The following is an 18,668-nucleotide window of genomic DNA, read 5'->3' on the forward strand; positions in this document are numbered from 1 at the left end:
TCTTCGCTGCTGTACGGCAGAGATTGGGGGATTTATGAATATAATGAGCAAAGAAAAGCCCTGGGATGATGCGCGTCTCCTGACGGAGTAATTGAAGAATGATTCGTTTAGCTCCGAGACTTTTAACCCGGAGACGGACCGGCGAGGGGGGGGTCTGACCTCCGAAAGCGGAAGGTGGGGGTGGGATCATGTCTCATTAGCAGCCTAACGAGTGACACGGCGTCCGCGCACGTGCGCCGAAGAGCCGCCGCCGCCGCCGCCGTCGTCGTCGCTCGCTATCTCCTCGAGCCTTTCCTCGCCGCCGAGTTCGTTATCAACACCGACACACGCAGGATTAGCCGCAGAAAGGAGGGAGAAGAGAGGGAGCGCGGGAGAGGAAATAAGTGATAGACAGTAGATGGGTGCAAGACAGATAAAGAGAGAAGTTAGCCGTGCACACACACACACACACACACACACACACACACACACACACACACACAAGCTTGCAGGGATCAGTTCATTGGTCCATGACTGATGCAGACAATGTATTTGTGATACCAGACCCATGACCTTTTGCAGGTTTTGCTCGAGTCCTTTCTCAAATATTCATAGCGGCGCGTCTGCTCTGCACAGCCCCGCGACGATTCACCCGCTAGTGTGTGTGTGTGTGTGTGTGTGTGTGTGTGTGTGAAGGGGGGTGATTTCGGCTTAGGGAGGGGATTGTCTCGACGCAGCTCTCTTCTGTCTCGCCGAGCTGTCTGGGACGCCCCGATACGGCGGCAAAGGGGAAAATAAGTAAGTGGGAGCGAGTGCGCCCGCGACGCTGCTGGTTTCGCCTCCCGGGAAGCAAAACACATCTTCGCACCTCCTCCCGCGTTGTTTGACTTTCCGGCCGGTGTCTTCGTCTCTTGGCCACAGAATAAACCTCCACGACTCAACCGTCGACCCATCTCTCTCACACACACCTCACACACACACGCTTGCAAATTTCCGGACTATTGAGCGCACCTCAATATAAGCCGCACCGGCTAGCCGGTCGCTATCTCGGGCTTCCTCCTTAAAACCGTCAAAGTCGTCTTCTTCGGTGTCGGAGTTGAACGGACTCAGAATTTCCCGGTCATTTCATCGGTCCGATGTGACGAGGATAAAGGTTTTAGCGGCGTGAAGCTTGTTAGCGTCCCCCACCCAAAAAAGTCCATGTATTAGCCGCATCGTTGTTTACGTGAAAAAAGTCGCGGCTTATCATCCGGAATTTACGGTAATGAAGCAGCCGCAGGTATTCCCCCAAATAGAACTTTTAACGCTGCATTTGTTGTAATTAAAGCTTTCTCTGTGCTTTTCTTTCCCCCAAATGCGCGCTTGTCATCCGGGAACGGCGCCGTTGACGGACGGCGGTGTCAAAACGTGACCTCGTGTATTCTGAGCGCCGTCCAACGGGCCTCGGCAGCGCCGACGCTGTGTAAAGGGCTGTGTGACGCATGAAAACGACTAAAGTAACTAATCGACGTCCGCCTACGCCGAACTCCGGCCGAGCGCGCTTTCAAAACAACTTCTTCCGCTTTAATTCGAAACGGCGTGGTTGCATTCGACCTCCTTCCCTGTGCGGAACCCGCGGTGCATTAAAGAATAACGCTCCGCCATTCAGGGCCGCGCCGGCAAGACCTGTAAAACACCTGCCGGGGAGTGTTTGCTCACCCGTCTCTTGTAAATGGCGAGGTGATTGCCTTTGTCCCGTCTCCGCACGCCGCGTCTTTCAGCTGACGTTGACCAATAACGAATCCCCCGCTGAATGTAGTGGCTCCGCCGAGTCAAATATTTGCGCCCCCTCGGCTTTACCGTGATTGGAAAGGCGCCTCCCTCCTCCTCCTCCTCCTCCTCGCCGCTTTAATGACAATAACGCTAAATTAAAAGTAAAGCTAGCGTCATCGTAGCGCCGCGCACGTCGCGCTAACTTGCTAATTTCTTTATTACTGATTAACGTAATTGCCGGCGTGTTCGGCGCAGCCTCGCGTTTTAAGACCTTGTGTGAAAAATGATCATTTTGATGGTATATTAACCCTTGACGAACCTCGCCCAAGCCTTTACCGACCTCACTGTGCGTCTACTGAGGGTTTTTTTTTCCGTCAGAAACATTGTTCTGCCTCTGCTTTTTTTCCTGGTTGAAAATGTTTTTTTTAAACGGCCCCGTCCGTCAAGTTGCAAAAGTGGTGCGACCGAAGCGCATCGTCGTCCCCGTCTTGCGTCATATTTTTCCGGCCTTTTGCAGCCGCAAGTCGTCGGAGCGCGAGACTCGTCTCTTCGGTTTCTTCCTCTTCTTGTTGCTTCTCTTCCTTGTCATCTGGGCGAGGTTCTCGTCCGTCGACGGATCCGAATGGCGTTCCATTAAACCATCGACGCCGTCAGGAGTCGTGGCGGCGAAGCCGTCTCCAAGAATGCGTGCCGGCAAAGGAGCTCTCGTATTTTTACATCGCATTACAGTCATTTGGCGGGCGCTTTTATCCTAAGCAACTTACAAATTTTATTTTATTTATTTATTATTATGTTATATACATATATATGTATTATATGTTATTTATATGTTATTATTTATTATTTTATTTATATTTTATTTATTCTGTAACATGAATTTTTGATTAATTTTACTACATTTTTCACTGTTTTTTTTTTCTTCTTAGGTTAGAATGTGGCTATTTTATCCCGAAAACAAGGAGTCTATAACATGAATTTTACATTAATTTTACTACATTTTTTACTGTTTTTTTTTTTTTTTTTTCCTCTTAGGTCAGAATATGGCTATTTTATCTTGAAAACAAGGTTCAAATACTGCAAAAAAAAAAAAAAAAACGCTAAAGAACAATAAATCGCCAGAATCGAATGCCAAAAAAACTCAGCAAAGTAGCAAAGGTCCACTGTATCGTCAGAAAACTTGCAGTATGTATGCATGCAAACAATATGTGCATGAATTTCCTTGGGAGCCCACGTGTGTGTGTGTGTGTGTGTGTGTGTGTGTGTTTTAACGGGATGGGGACGCAGAGCAGCTGGATTCTGCGAGTTTGAGTGTTTTTTGAGCAGCTTGAATAATTATCCAGGTGTAGCTGCCAGCTCAGGGGAGACGAGGCGAGCGGCGCCCGGTCACAGACGGCGGCCAGCCGGCGTAAAAACCTACTGAACCTGCACCGAGTGCCCTTTTCCCCCCCGTCGCTCGTTCACACTCCGTCTTTCTCTCCTTCCGTCTCTGCAAACCGGAGCGTCGTCGTCGTCGTGTTCTAGACGCCGGATTATTCAGAAACAAGTTTGCAGGAAAAATAATTTCCGGGTGTCAAGAAAATAAAGCTTGTCGCAGACGGTCAGTGTGAGAGTTTTAAAGGGATATTTTCCTTTTAGGCTGTGTGTGTGTGTGTGTGTGTGTGTGTGTGTGTGTGTGTGTGTGCTACGGCGCGTCATTCATTTTTCTGCGCTCCCTTTCATAGCTGGATTAGCAAAGTTGCCGTCTCAGGCCGCGGCCGCGCCACCTCCATTTTCATGCAGGAAACCGGCTACATCTTCGATCCACTCACACACACACACACACATGGCCGCCCCCTCGGCCAATCGAAACCCGACTGAGCTTGGCCTGATTTCCCATTGGCCGCCACACATCAATGGAAGGGCCGCCATTGGTCGGCGTAGCGACTCGGTTTGAGCAGACATAAGCATTTTTGAAGATTTGAAGAACAAATACAACTTTTGATGTCTGGGCTTTTGACTGACTCCAGGCTTAATAAACATACACACTCAATGTAAATTAAGTGTGTGTGTGTGTGTGTGTGTGTGTGTGTGTGCGTGCGTCATGCAGTTGACGGTGATTTTCCTCGACAGTGAAGGAGGAAGTCTGTTTGCGCGAATATTTGTGGTGGTGGTCACTTCACTTATCGGATTTCAGGTTGGATTTTTTTTCGCACTGCGTCTGTTTTGAAAACAATGCCGACACACACACACACACACACACACACACACACACACACACACACGCAGAGATAGATCGAGCTTATTGCACATGAATAATTTAGCACTTTGATCCTACAGTGGCCACAAGGGCATATGGCTGTGTGTGTGTGTGTTTGTGTGTGTGTGTTTGTTTGTGTGTGTGTGTGTGTGTACATGTGTGTATACGTGTGTGTGGGCGTGCATGCCAGAGTGGATTTATGTTTCCATCCTCTCTTGTGTACGTCTGCAGTAACAGACCAGCCTATCTATCTATCTATCTATCTATCTATCTATCTATCTATCTATCTATCGATCTATCTATTGATCTATTGATTGATCGATCTACCTTTTCTTTTTCTATATATGCATCCATCCAGCCATCAATTTACCATCTTTCTGTGTCTAATCTGCCTTTTTTAATCTACCTTATTCCTCCATCCGTGTGTGTGTGTGTGTGTGTGTGTGTGTGTGTGTATTCTTCAAACCTGTGTCCAACCTATAGTGCAAACACCAGTGTTGCGGGATCTTCACGCCTGGAAGTTTGTTTTCCCTTCATCCCGAGCCGTGACATTTACCGCTCCGTTTCCACGGCGACTCGTCGGCGTCTCACCCTCCATTACGTGGCGTGCGAATGCGAGTGTTTACCCTGAACACTCTTCCTTGTGGATCGAGAGGGAGTGTATCTATTTTTTTTTTTTTTTATTATATTCACCTCCTCATCTTGACGGAGTATTCGTATCGGAAGGAGGGATGATTGAACGTAAGGTGCGCACGTAGCGTGACCTTTCACCTCTGACCTTTCACTCATGCTGTTAGCGCTCTTGCGTCGATGTCGTTTGCACAACTTTTAGTTTTCTTATTTTACAAAACTGACGTCGGAGCGAAAACATCCTTTTGAGTGGCGTGGAAGTTGCCGCCAGGGTTCTTCTTCAGCGCATCAGGACGAATTAGCCGCTTTAGGAAGCAGCCGTTCCAAGAACTCCCAAGTTTGAACTCCCTTCCAGGAAGTAGCCTCTTCCATGGAAGCCCGGCGTTCCCACGGTAGGGAGCGGTGCGACGTGGATCTTCAGCTCCACGCTCCAAAGCAAACCACAGAAGAAGAAGACCACATGGAGGTGGAAGCTGCCTTGGCCTTCGTGGAATAACAACCACGGACAATCAGATGGTTGAAGGGGTTTTATCTTCTCCCACCACTGAAGAACCCCGTTAGCTGCTTGCTAAATCTCCACTTCTTCTGGGTAAAATGTAGATGTTCCTCCTCAAAGTCATGGAAACCCCTCTGAAGTGCATGGACCTCATGGTCGCTCCCTTTCTCCCTGCTTCTGTCCATTTTGTCCCAAGAAAACATCTGAAAGCGGTATCTTTTAAAAATACCGTTTCACGGGCCGCAAGAGGTACCTGGTGACGGTCGTTCCACCGATGACCTTCATCACATGGAACGTGAAATGGCCGTAGGAACTGAAGGTCCATGATTCATGGCTCCTGAAAAGGCACTAGAACCTGCAAGAAGTTCCTCCAGTGAGAAAGGGGATCACGCCTAACATGTATGTCGTATCCGTTCAAAAGCATCATCACATTTTATGTCCTTATTTGGTTAGAATGCGCAAATTTTGCGAGGAGCTGGAAGCGAATTTCCAGACTATAAGCCGCTACTTTTTTCACCGCGGCTTAAACAACCGCACCATTGATGGATTTTTTTTTTTCTTGGAGCTTCACACCGCGAAAACATTTAGCTTCGTCACGTCGGTCCGATGGAAGAACCGCGAAAGTCAGAGGCCGTTCGATCCAGACGCCGAAGAAGACGACTTTAACGGTTTTAGTGCGCGGGAGGAAGTCCAAGATAGCCATCAGCTGGAGGAGGACAAAACATAGAAAATGGATGGATGGACTTTTCCTTGTCTTTTTTATCATTCATCTTTTTCATCAGCCGTGTTACAGCCTCTGTTTAGGAAAAAAGCATTTCCATTACGTATGTGTGGATGTTAGCATGTATTTAATCAGAAGTTAAAGATATTTGGGTGTAAATATCTCATAAGTGCGGCCTATAAATGTACTCGTATTTTTTTGTAGCAGGCGCGGCTTATATTCAGGTGCGCCTTATAGTCTGGAAATGACAGAACACGGGGAAAAAAAAACTTTTCCAGTCTGTATTTGTGGACGTTACCGGTATGTGTTTAATGAAAAGATAAAAAAAACAAAAACCCGGCTGATTGACAAGTGCGGCCTTTATATGAACACATGGATTTTTTTTTGTTTTTTTAGCTAATGTGCGTTTAATATTCCGGAAATGACAGTAAGCGTCCGGTCTGCTCCCCCAAACCTGGATGTCACCAGTAGCTTTCAGGGGGACTTGAGCGAGGAGACGTCTTCACCTCACCTTCCAAAAAATAAGATGTTTGGAAACCAACATCTTCTATCACCCTCACGGAGGGAAGAAGTATAATATTCGAGTTGTGATTTCACGTTCCGCCGCACACGTCATCTATATGCTCAAACGCGCCTGCAGGTCAGCATCTGCAGGACAAACAAATAGACATCCGTAAAAACGCATCGCTGAATATGGTGGCGCCGGAAGAAATCAGGTGACCTCCAGTCCTGCGGCGCTACGTTTCATAATGTCGTAAAATGTCCTCGCAGATGTGGGAGCGGGTGGGGATTGTTCTGGATATTTCCAGATTGTTCTGGGAACGCAAACGCCACAGGGTTTAAATGAGGAATTTGAGATCAATTGATGTGATCGGGATGTCGTCCGTTTGGGTTTTTCTTGCCATGTTTCTGCCTGTTCTGTTTGTACGCTTCTTCTTCCCTTGTATGTCGTCCATATTATGTATTGAATTGATGATTCTAATGCACAAAATTACTCCATGTCATCGTACACATGTACTCGTAAATACATGTTTATATGTTACATATATTTTAATATATCTGAAACTTTATTTTTTATTCCTTTTTGATCTCTACTCTTCTTATTTCATTTTTATTATTCGCTATTTGTTATTGTTTGATTTTTCCCCATTTGACTCAGTAGCAGGAGTCGCTTTCAAAGAAAAGTATTTCAATAAAATGTTCTGATTCTGAAACCCTTTGATCCAGAATGTTCAGCTCCATATTTGTACATATGTGTAAAGTTTCTCGGGCCTGGTCTCGATAAAAAGTTGAAGATCCTTTTAAGATGTTAAAATTATATTTCTAAAAAGAATTGCAAAAAAAAAAAAAAAAAAATCACAGGATGATTCCTTTTAAAAAATAGCGGCATTAAATGTTCTGCATCGGAGGAAGAGCAAACATCATGCGAGAATTCCTTTTTTTATACTCTGTGTAAAACAAATTCTTTATTTTTGGAGCGTTCCTGCTGCTATTCGGTCGCCTTTTTCCGATCCGTCGCTAACGGGGCAGCGGACGCGCTTGTTTTTTTCTTTTTGCAAACACCGAGCGAGGACACATCTTACCCGAAGATCAGGAGAAAGCGCTAACGGGTCCGAAAAATACGATCGTTCGCCGACGACGCTGTGATATTTGTTAAATTTGAGAAAGGATGTTCCACCAAAGCGGGACGACTGACAGCTGTGGAAAGGCGTCCCTGTTGTTCTTTCCGCACAGTTAACTCTCCAGCTTTGTTTAAACAATCCTTTTTTTTTTTTTGTTTTTCCCCCGGCTTCCTTCTCGCAGCTCCGCAACCTGAGCGTCCTGGACCTCCGGCACATCTCCGAGCTGAATAATGAAACGGTGATGGAGGTGGTGAGGAAGTGCCGCAACCTCAGCTCCCTCAATCTCTGCCTCAACTGGAGCATTAACGACAGGTTGGTTGCTTTTTTTTTTTTTCTTTTTTTTCATTTCCTCTCGGCGCGACTCGGCGGACACACCGCCGGCGGTTTTGGGTTTATTTTTATTTTATTTTATTTTATTTTTTTTTTGGCTGGAGGAACGGAGTAGCCCTCGAGGGAGTTTCAAGACGCGCTCGAATTTGGTTCGCCCAGCGAGTCGAAGGATGATTTAAGAGATTAAAAGAAGAAACGAAAATTCGGATTTAACGCTTCGCCCTCCGATTCCAATGGGTGTCTGACGGTGGACGAACCAATGACATCGAGACAAACAGCCGTAATTGAGCCAATAAATCCTGTAAAAAGAAGGCGGTTGCCCTTCATCCTTTTTTTTTTTTCTTTTTTTTTTTAAGCGACCAATTATCAGGGGCGCCTCTTAATTGTTCCTCTATTTTACGGCCGCTTTATAAGCACTTAGCGGCCATAAATAAATCGTTAAAACCCGCGTCTCTGCTATCAGCCTTAATTTCGACGCCGTAATGTCTTTCGCGTAGACGCGGGATTATTTAGTGAGATGAAATTTATATAGTATTTAAAAAGCGACGCGTCGCTCCCGGAGCTTGAGGGAAAAAAAAAAAAAAAACATCAAGATTTTAAAGACCGGACGATAAATCCCCGCGTCCTGCCGCCGTTTCTCCGTCTCTTTGGCCGTCCCGGTGTTTCGGAGAGGCGGCCTCGCGCCAAACCGGCCGACCTTTGATTTATCATCTGGTGTTTTATTCATACCTATCAATTTGATCTATCGATTTAAAGCTGAGTCCGTTGACTTCTCCGCCGGCGCGGTGCCCACCCCGGCTTAGGAGTGTGAACACAAGATCGAATTTACCACGCTGCATGGCAACAATGTGTGCAGGCACTTTGTGTGTGTGTGTGTGTGTGTGTGTGTGTGGAATCATCCTTGCATTACTGAGTTTACAAGGTTATGGTAATACCTTCCCTCCCTGCTCTCAATCAAAAAACATGGAGTTTGGCGAAATCCTCTGGAGCACATGGTATTACACACACTGACACACACACACACACACACACACACATGCGCTGAATCAATGCATCGATTCTGTAATATTTACTGCGTCGGTTCATGGGCTGATGGTGATCGTGTGTCTGACTAGAATTGCCAGGATCACGTCTGGGGAATATTGGAATTTAGAATGCTGTGTGTGTGTGTGTGTGTGTGTGTGTGGGGCCATGCCTGCGTGCAGGTAAATCGTGTGTGTGTTTGACAGCATCCAGAAGGTTTGTGTGCTGGCAAAAGAAAGGAGCAAAGGGAGGTGAAGATGGATAGTCGCTGCTGATGCGCGGCTCCAAACCACCGCCCTCGAGAAGGAATTCTTAAGAATCTAGGATACATAACATATGCCAGTTTGATTTTTCTTTTTTTGTTTTGTTTTATTCTCTCGCCTCTCGACCCTCCCGGGCCTTGCAGACCTGTGTGTGTGTGTGTGTGTGTGTTGTAGATACTGACTGTCGCTCAAGGACTCTGAGCAAATAAAAAGCCTTCCAGTCATAAGCTGCTTTATTGTTACACTCTACAGTCACAGCTTGAAGCGGAGAGGAGGCCGGGTGGTTGCTGCACGCTGATGAAAGATGGAAGTACACTTCACAGTGTGTGTGTGTGTGTGTGTGTGTGTGTGTGTGTTTGTTTCAGAAGAATCATGATTTAAAGATTTGATATTTAAGAAAATGGCTGTATTGCAAATAGCTTCTTGCAAATAGCTTCCACCGTTTTTTTTTTTTTTTTTTTTTTTTAAAACCACGTAAAAAAAAAAAAAAAAAAGCTACGTTATTTAAGACGTGATGATTCGATCTTGAGTCGCGCCGACGACTCGCGCACCGCGCGGGACATTCGGTCCATACGGGGGGGAAACGTCAAGAACTGGGGTTTCACACGTAAACACAGCGGAGACGGTTGGATGCTCCTGTGGTCTGCAGGCCGAAGTGTCCTTTGGTACGACTAGAAACCAGTTGGTTGCCTCCTGACGGCCTGGTGAGCGCGAAGCCTGGCGCCCTGAGCGAACGCAATCCAGTGAAAAGCACTTCCATCGGAGACCATTTTGTGTTCTACTCGATGCGTTCGTTGAGATGTTGGACTTTCGGCGCTGACTTTCATTGCCCGTGTCAGACTTTCCCTGCGGTCTTACGGGAGAAACAGGAACGTGTTGAGGGACTTTGTTCGGAAACCCTCCCGTCCGGGTTGCCGTCACCTCACCTGTCGCGTTTTTGCGCCCGACGTGACGGCGTTGGCATTTAACCGACGCCGCTGACAAACGGCTGATTTCCCGTGCGTTCGTATTGAAATATCCAGGATTGGCTCTCAAGGTGGAGCTTCCGTCTAACATGAGAATCCATCTGCTCGGCTTCGAGTTCACTTCTTTTAACCCTCTCCAGGCAGATGTTGCAGATTTGCGACAGCTAAATGCTACTTAGCTAATTACGCCACAACTTAATTTGAGCCTGAGAGGGTTAAAAGAAACTCCTCAACTCAAACAATGCATCAAATTTGCATCGATGATAGTTTTCAATCAAAATGAAAACCAAACATCACGCGTTTTGCTGGATGGCCGTTCAATAATTCAGGCGTTGGATAACAAAATAACGTCAGGAGCTGAGCAGGAGCCGGCGGTCAGAAGGATATTTGGTCCTCGACGGCCGACAACCGGTTGCGCTCGTGCCGGACTCTTGTCGCGGCAAGTGGACTTGGATTTGACGTTTCTGAATATAACCGCCAGGTTTTTGGGCGGCTCAAGGTTATGGCGGCTTCCTGTGTAAATGGAAGAGTTGATCTGCAGAAACTAGACGTTAGGACGGGTTGTTGAACTAATGTCGGTGTGGTTCGATGGGACAGATGAGCTACTTTTGTGGGATTACCCGAAGCTAAGCAAAGGAGTGAAACCTGTCGGATCACATGAACCGAGGCTCATGTTGACGTTAGCTTGGGCTGCTTCTGGTGGTGGATCTTTCCCGGTTGTTTGGAGGGCGCAGAAGGTCCCGGTCCATGTCTGCAAGTCCATCTTGGTATTGATTGATTGGGGGCGTCGTGGCGCAGGAGGTCGAGCAATCATCTTTGGAACCTCCTGGTGCGTCCAAGACACTGAACTCCCAACTGCTCCCCTGGTGCCGGTGGACGGCAGCCCACTGCTCCCGGTTCATTCGTGATGGTTTCATTGCAGAGAATGAATTTCCCCACGGGGATTAATGAAGGATGAATTATTATAATCCCGGGATGGTGTTGTATGTTTGTGAAAGGTCGTATCTGAGGCTTCAGACACGACCTTTTCACCAGCCTGGATCCGTCCAATAACCTGGCAGTTCCCCATCGGTCAGGAGGGAGCTGAAGAAGCCTCTGGGATGAAGAAGCTCAAGTCCAGTTGCGAGAAGAAGATTTCGACAAGAATTCACCAAGACCTGGATGAACGAGAACCTGCGCAGACATCTTGTGATGGATCTTCTGGAAGCTCAGGATGGTCTCCTCTTCTATCACACTTTGCTCTGGATTCCATTCACACCTTAATCTACTAGCTGAGCTTCAACAGCCCCAGGTTATGACTTTATAAACGGATCCATTTATAAGAAGAAAAAAAAAATCATGAATTTTGGGGAAAAGAAAAAATATTATCATGGACACCCACATCTGCTTGATATGACCCCCCACTTCGGCTGTGCTTTTGTTTCCAGACAATCTCAGTTTTCCGGTATTTATGAGTCCAGACAGAATCGCTACTCAAAGCTCGACATACCCAACAGGTTTTTGCACGCAGAAATTATGCAAAATTATTCCGCTTTCCATCTCAATTCGTTTTGATCAGCGTTCCCCACTGATCCGTCTCTGAGTGCACCTCAACCTGCCTCTTAGTCATGAAAGCCACTTCGACTCTCAAATCTCAGAACTTAAGTTGAATAGCATATGATTAAAAGTAATTTAATAACAGGCTTTTTTTTGTAATATATTAGTCGCCACTCAAGGTCTGCTTTTGTAGCACCTGGGTTGTTTTAGCACACAACATCCAACACCTCCTCGAGTTGACTGATTGCTCGCTAACTGCTCTCCCAGTCCTGACGGACCTACATCGTGATGTACCACGTCAGTGAGGCGCCCATGTTGGTTTTTCGCCGACCTTCACGGATGGACCCGGGCGCCCGATGGCAACGTAGGCAAGAACCCGACTTCAGAAAAGCCAGAAATCACCACCAGGGCGGCGCAGCTAAGGTGGTCATCCCAGGACCGGACCTACCTGGTTCCACTCCCGAGCTCCGCCTAGCCCAGTTTTTAACCTTGTTGGAGGTACTGAACCCCACCTGTTTCACATGCGCATTCACCGAACCCTTCTTTATTGGATGGAGGATCGTTTCGTCGATGGGTACAAAGAACAGGCAGAGTAGCCTTTTCATGGAATCTGGCTCCCTTCACCTTGAATTCAGCAAGCGCTATGTTCTTGTAGCTCCCATCTCCACGCAGCTGAAGGAAGCCTTCCCTTAGTTTTGCCGGTGCCGGACTAGAATTGCTCATCTTGTCATTCCAAATCATGCAGTTAGGACATCGATTCCAATCACGTTCCGTCATACACGTGAATCCGTATTGTACGTGTTCTTCCGACCGCTTTCTATTTTTGCCCGACATAATTAGTATGAAGGGGTTAAAATATTAAGAAAGAAATCACATGACGTACCATCACGACAGTCACAAGTTACTACAACTGAGCGCGCCAAAAATCCCTGCAGCACGGATAGGCCGAGCTATGTAGCGTGATCACCTGCTGCCAGTGATGTCATCACCAATGTGTGTCTCGACCTCCGCCGAACCCCTGGGGTTCGATCGAACCCTGGTTAAGAACCGCTGGCCTAGCTTGAGGAAGACGCTGGACTCTCCACGCTAGTCCCCGAGTCCCGCTCGTGGTTCATCCAGGATGGGTTCAACAAAGAAGGCAACCTTTAGTGGACCGAAATGGTTTATTTTGCTCAGGGGTCAAAGGGTCAGAGGTCACCCCGATATACAACCGCTCTTTGTATCGTAGCGGAACGCCATAACGCCTCGGACCCGCCTCGCCGTATCTTCCGAGGGTAAAGCCGTGTCAGGAGTGTTGTGAAGGCTTCAATCTGCCGGGAACAGGTAAACGGGCCGAGGAAATGACCCCTTATTTAAAGGATCAATTTGGCCACCGACAAGGAGCCCCGCTCAGATATAGAGCCCCGTGGGAGGTAAAACACTCGGGTTATTTTTCCCGTCCCTTCCTATTTTTCACCCTCTCTCTCATTTAAAAAGATAAACATCGTGGCCCGGCATCGCTCCATCGGTAATAGCCGAAAAACGGCACCTCTGTTTTTCGCAAAGTGAGAAACAATGACCAAATATGGACTTCCCGCGGTCGCGCACACTGCCGGGCAGATTGCGACAGTGGGAAGCTGTATTTTATGTCGCTGTGGTTTCTCGGGGAGGAAGGATGGGTTGTGCTGCAGGTGGGCAGAATCGGGCCCGTTATTTCTCCCCGCTTCCTCTTGCAGCGATGACGGACCAAAGTGGCGCCGTGCTTTTTCGAATGAAGGAAAAAAAGGGAAGCGAAGGAGTCGTGATCAAATGGAACCGGCGAGCAAAATGTTAGAGCTCACTTTCAGAAGCGAGCGAAGAACTAAACGCTAAATGTTTCCTGGCGGTTGCTGTTCCATCTGACAGAATCCTGTGTGTTGTCATGCATTTGACTACGACTTCTTCAGCACAGTGGGGGTTTTTGTGTTTGCTTCTGTTTCTCTGGTGACCTGAATGTTTCCCTGAGGCATAACAATAGAATTTCATGGCGCTTTTTTTTTTTTTTTTTTTTTTTTGGGTATGAATGAAAAAAAGTCTACACTGAAATGGAGTGTGTTTAATACACAAACACGCACCGGCAACTCTTGAGATGGGAGTTTACGGTGCTGGGCACCTTGTCAAGGAACATCGTCATCTTGAGAGTACGATTGATGGTCGGTTCCCCGGCTGGTCTCCTTCTCCTGACAGAGCTACACAATAGCGTAGGATGTTCTCGAGGCCACCCTGTAGGATTGGACACTCGTCCTGTTACGTTCCCGGTTCAATTTCCAGCCTTCCAACGAGTCGCTGAACACCGAACCACGAATTGCTCCGCGGGTGCTTCCAAGTGGTGGCTCGTGGTTCATCCATGATGGGTTCAGTGCAGTGGTCACATTTGCTGATGATGATGTGCTGTATGTTCTTCTCTCGGACCTGCCGGATCTGACCCAACCGAGTCAAAATATGAATCAATCGAATCCTATTTACATCGCACACACTCAGTTCGCTCGAGATAGGAATGTTTTGCGTTCGGTCCCTTGGCTCCAAAGAAAAGCTTGCGTAGAGGTGTCCTTTGCCTCCGAGCGTCCGAAGGAGGTGATATGTGGAAACATTTTGAGTACAAGCCAAGACGAATGAGGCTGTGTGAACCTCCTAGCTTGTAGATTTAGCGTTGAGTCGCCTGCGCTCGTATGGTTCGAAGCGAAACCCCCAAATTCCGACCGAACGCAAGGCCGGCCTGGGATGATCCCGGGATTTGTCATTCATCTGTCTAAATAACTTCCTTAAAATCGATGTTGTGGTATCCAGTTTCTTCTTGGACTTTCTCCTTGAGACCAATACTTCCCGCACGTGTCCCTGGCTTGCGAGCTCCACAAATCTAAACCCCAACTGTTCAGTCGGCATTCGAAGCCCAGGCTGGATGAGGGACGTCCGGGGGCCATCTGACGATGAAGCGGGGAATAATTGGAGAAGAATTGTCATAGAAACACCTCCTGTAAAAACCCCAAAGGCTTGCGGATTTGGAGGCATTTGCAATGGAAGCTCTTTTCAAATAGCTTTTATTACCGCCAGCTGTCAGATCTCACCGTGCTGGAGGAGGTGTCACTGTATTCCCCCAAATGAAATTATTACAGGATACACTAACCCGATATTTGTCATGTCAAATGACAGATGGGCTTTGCTCATTTACCGTGAAATTGACCGGGGCGTCTTATTTTCAAGAGTTTGGTGATCTATTTAACGCAGTCCTTGAAATGAAAGTGTTTCAGACCATAAAGGGTGACTAAGTGAGGCCAGGACGGAGAAGCTGACGACAGATCTCTCCATCCTGTCGTCAGGAGGTGAGGCGCTTCGGGAAGCGACCCGTGAACGCCTTTCCGGAGCTTTCTTTTTTGGCGACGGCGATGTCCAATCACCTAGGTGACGGGCCTCGCGTGGAAGTTAAAGCAACCCCAGAGACTCCCCGAGGCTCCGGGTACTCTTGTCGGCCTCGATTATCCAGATCCGAATTTCAAAACCCGTTCGAAGAAAGCTCCGATAATTGAATGTCCAGCTGCAGGGGAGATGGCGAGGGGCCTCGTGGAAGCAGTACGTGATGCACCTGCTCACGGAACATCAGCGCTCCTGCGTGGACAACCGCCGTGTTCCTGGATTAGCAACCCTCCCGTCAGAGGCCGGGAACTGTGAACGGTCGTGTTTCGGGCTTTTTTTCTTTCGACTCCCCGCGATTTGTCAAGCGGTCAGAGGCTTCGCGACCAACCGGTCATATGAGCAACAGCTCAGCTGAGAAACACAGGATTGACCTTACGCCACCGTCATCAGATCTTTACCGCCAAAACCGCGGGTCTGGAGGGGGTGGTCGGAATATCTTTGACTTCTCAAAGGCATGGATGATGAACACGGTCAGCCGGTGGCAAAACCGTCATTGTTGCGAAGCTGTCGTTTGTAGCTTTTTATGGACTGTCGCACCACTCGGAGGGAATCAGACACAGCACAATGTATATATTCGGGCCGTCAAAATGAATGCGCGAGTCCAGATTCATTCATTTTCTGGACTCGTTTGGCGACTCAAAAGTGGACTCCCTAAAGTCCACTCACTGGGGTGAACCGGCGCAAAAGATGTCATCTGTCGGACGCCTCTGAGTGACACATCGGCACCGGGATGGGAGGTCTGAGCCCAGACAAGCCCAAGAGGGGGCGATAGTGCGACAGGAAGTAGTCGTCACATCCTGCAGCGAAGGGTTCTTCTTTCGACTAAACCAGTGGTTCTTAACCTGGGTTCGATCGAACCCCAGGGGTTCGGCGGGTCAGTCTCAGGGGTTCGGCAGAGGTCAAGACACACATTGGTGATGACATCACTGGCTGCAGGTGATCACGCTACATAGCTCGGCCTATCCGTGCTGCGGGGATTTTGGCGCGATCAGTTGTAGTAACTTGTGACTGTCGTGATGGTACGTCATGTGATTTCTTTCTTAATATTTGAATCCCTTCATACTAATTATGTCGGGCAAAAAAAGAAAGCGGTCGGAAGAACACGTACAATACGGATTCACATGTATGACGGAACGTGATTGGAATCGATGTCCTCACTGCATGATTTGGAATGACAAGATGAGCAATTCTAGTCCAGCACCGGCAAAACTAAGGGAAGGCTTCCTTCAGCTGCATGGAGATGGGAGCTACAAGAACATAGCGCTTGCTGGATTCAAGGTGAAGGGAGCCAGATTCCATGAAAAGGCTCCTCTGCCTGTTCTTTGTACCCATCAACGAACCGATCCTCCATCCAATAAAGAAGGGTTCGGTGAATGCGCATGTAAAACAGGTGGGGTTCAGTACCTCCAACAAGGTGAAGAACCACTGGACAAAGCATTTCGGATGTGTCGGTACTGCAAGGGGCACGGAAATGGGGCGAACTTCTACACTGTCCAGGGGGTATTAGTCTGGGATTCCTGTTTAAGGACTTGGGGCCACTGGGACTCCCAAGGCCTCTGTGGATTTTCCTTGAGTCTGTTTGAGCAGCTGTCTGAAAGACGCCCTGCTTCGTTTAATTTTTATTTTTCAATCCGGACCCTACATATTTTCCCGGTGTTTCAGATCAACTCCCAGTCAAAACTACAAAATCACCATCCCGTCGCTGGTTGTATTCACCGCCCCGCTCTCTTGGGCCGCACTGCACCCCAACCGCCTTTCATGAACCCCGGAGTCGTCACTCAATTTTTTTTTTTTTTTTTGTTTCAACACTACATGTCAAACCATTTCTGGCCGACTCTGCCGGCAACAAACTCTCGTATCATGACACAGCCCCGATTTGGAGCGTAGCCTGCGGAAATGTGTCGAGCATACTTCCAGAGGAGGGGGGCCTCTCGGAGCGTCGCCGCCACAAAAACGAGACGTGACAAAGCTGCGGTTTCTGCTGGGTGTGGATCCCCTCCGACGGACCTCCGTGCAGGCCGTCTGCGCTCGAGAAGGTCCGTCCCTTTCACAGAGGACTTTGGAAACCCTGGTCCAACCCTGCTGTGCGGCATTAAATTCCCACCGCACATACATTTCCTCCAGCCAAATATTTTTACCCCTCCCCCCGCCGCCCCCATCTTTTTCCTTTGTTTGTTTTCAGATGTTTTCTAAATGCCATGGAAAATGTCAGCGGTGCCCGTACCCGGGGCCCACAGACATTTATCCTTGTCTTGTTTCTGCGCCACCTGTCCCTCCAGATTTGAAGAGAGGAGCCGGAGGGTGGGGTTTCTTTTGCCGGGTTAACACGTTCGCACGTACCATTTCATCGTTTCCAACCGTCGCCGCGGATGCGACGCGACGCGTCCTTCCGGGCCAGACTGCACTTGCGTAACTTGCGGATTAAAGCATTTACTCCATTACTTACCATTTGTCGGCTAGCGGTGTAAAAAAAAAATCGATACGTATCGATATATCGATCCGACAGCCGACGATCCGATGCATCGACACGTCCGCAAGAGTATCGATCCATGTATGCATTTTACCGGTCTATCTTTCGTCTGCTCTGAGGCGTAATTCTCACGGTAACCTACTTTGTCTCCGCCTACTTCGCTTCCCTTCCCCTCTTTCAGCACAGTCTTTCAGCGGACACACCCTCTTTGGCATAGCACTCGCATTTAAACATTCGGGAGGCGGACATCGATATGGCTGAGAAGGACGCCGACTTACACACTCCTGTAGGTTTAAAATCGTTCGTGTGGAAGTATTTCGGCTTCCGCAAAAACGGGAAAAAATTGTTAAAGGATGTGGCGATATGTAAAGAATGTCGAATTGAAGTTAGCTACCGTGGCGACGCTTCTAATTTGTCGGCTCGCCCGAAAAGACGGCGCGGTTGTTGTTGAAGGCGAATGTTCGGAAAAAGCACGGCGCCCTGCCCGGCTGGGTACATTTTTCCCACAAAAGTTACCGAGCAGTTCGAAAAGGGATTTTGTGACATACTTTTCCATGTAAGGCTAAAGAAAGGCCCTTCAGTAACGACATGTGCGTTTTTTGTTGAATGAGGTGTACAATAGTTCTAGGTGGAGCAGTATTTTTTTTGTCACACCCCTTAAGTATATCTACAAAACCTATGCATTTTTATTTTATATTGAAGGAAGTATAGGCCTACTTTTTACTGCTAGTGCACATTCTGGCTCATTGCACTGACTGTGGAGTATTTTATTTATATTTTATAGTAAAGGAAGCATAGGCCTATGTTTTATTTTTTATATTTATTTTGTTTGCACTTTTGTGGCACTGATATTGTTAAGTTCTTTTTCATGTAAGGCTAAAGAAAGGCTCTTCAGTATATCTTTCTGAAATAAAATATATGATATTACAGCTTCCGTTGATTTATTCAAAATTTGAAATAGTTCAAAAAAAATCGTATTTAAAAAATCGGGGCATTTTTAAGTATCGAAAAAAAAATGGAATCGTTGCCTTGAGAAATCGAATCGGATCGAATCGTCATGACGGCTCTGATTTACCCCCCTATTGTCGGCGCAGGTTCGCCGTCGGCAGAGAAAAATGCAATATGGCGATCGGCCCGTCGCGCGCGCGGATTTTACACGTAACGTTTTCTTTTATTTCCGTGTTTCGAAAGGAGTTTCTCGCCTTTTTCCAGCCCG

General features: G+C 47.6%; 1 protein-coding gene across 2 annotated transcripts in view; it reads left to right on the forward strand.

Annotated features, from left to right (window-relative positions):
• fbxl17 (F-box and leucine-rich repeat protein 17) overlaps window positions 1-18,668 on the forward strand; it is a 291,415-nt gene that overhangs the window by 110,423 nt on the left and 162,324 nt on the right. For both annotated transcript variants that reach the window (XM_086173394.1, XM_086173393.1), the window contains exon 8: window positions 7,618-7,748. In XM_086173394.1, the coding sequence (XP_086029520.1) occupies window positions 7,618-7,748 (131 nt within the window). The remainder of the gene's footprint in view (window positions 1-7,617; window positions 7,749-18,668) is intronic.

The sequence above is a fragment of the Fistularia commersonii genome, chromosome 26 (genome assembly GCF_037954325.1).
Source record: "Fistularia commersonii isolate RoL2024-O1a breed Wild chromosome 26, RoL_Fcom_v1.0, whole genome shotgun sequence".
In the NCBI taxonomy this organism is placed as follows: Eukaryota; Metazoa; Chordata; class Actinopteri; order Syngnathiformes; family Fistulariidae; genus Fistularia; species Fistularia commersonii.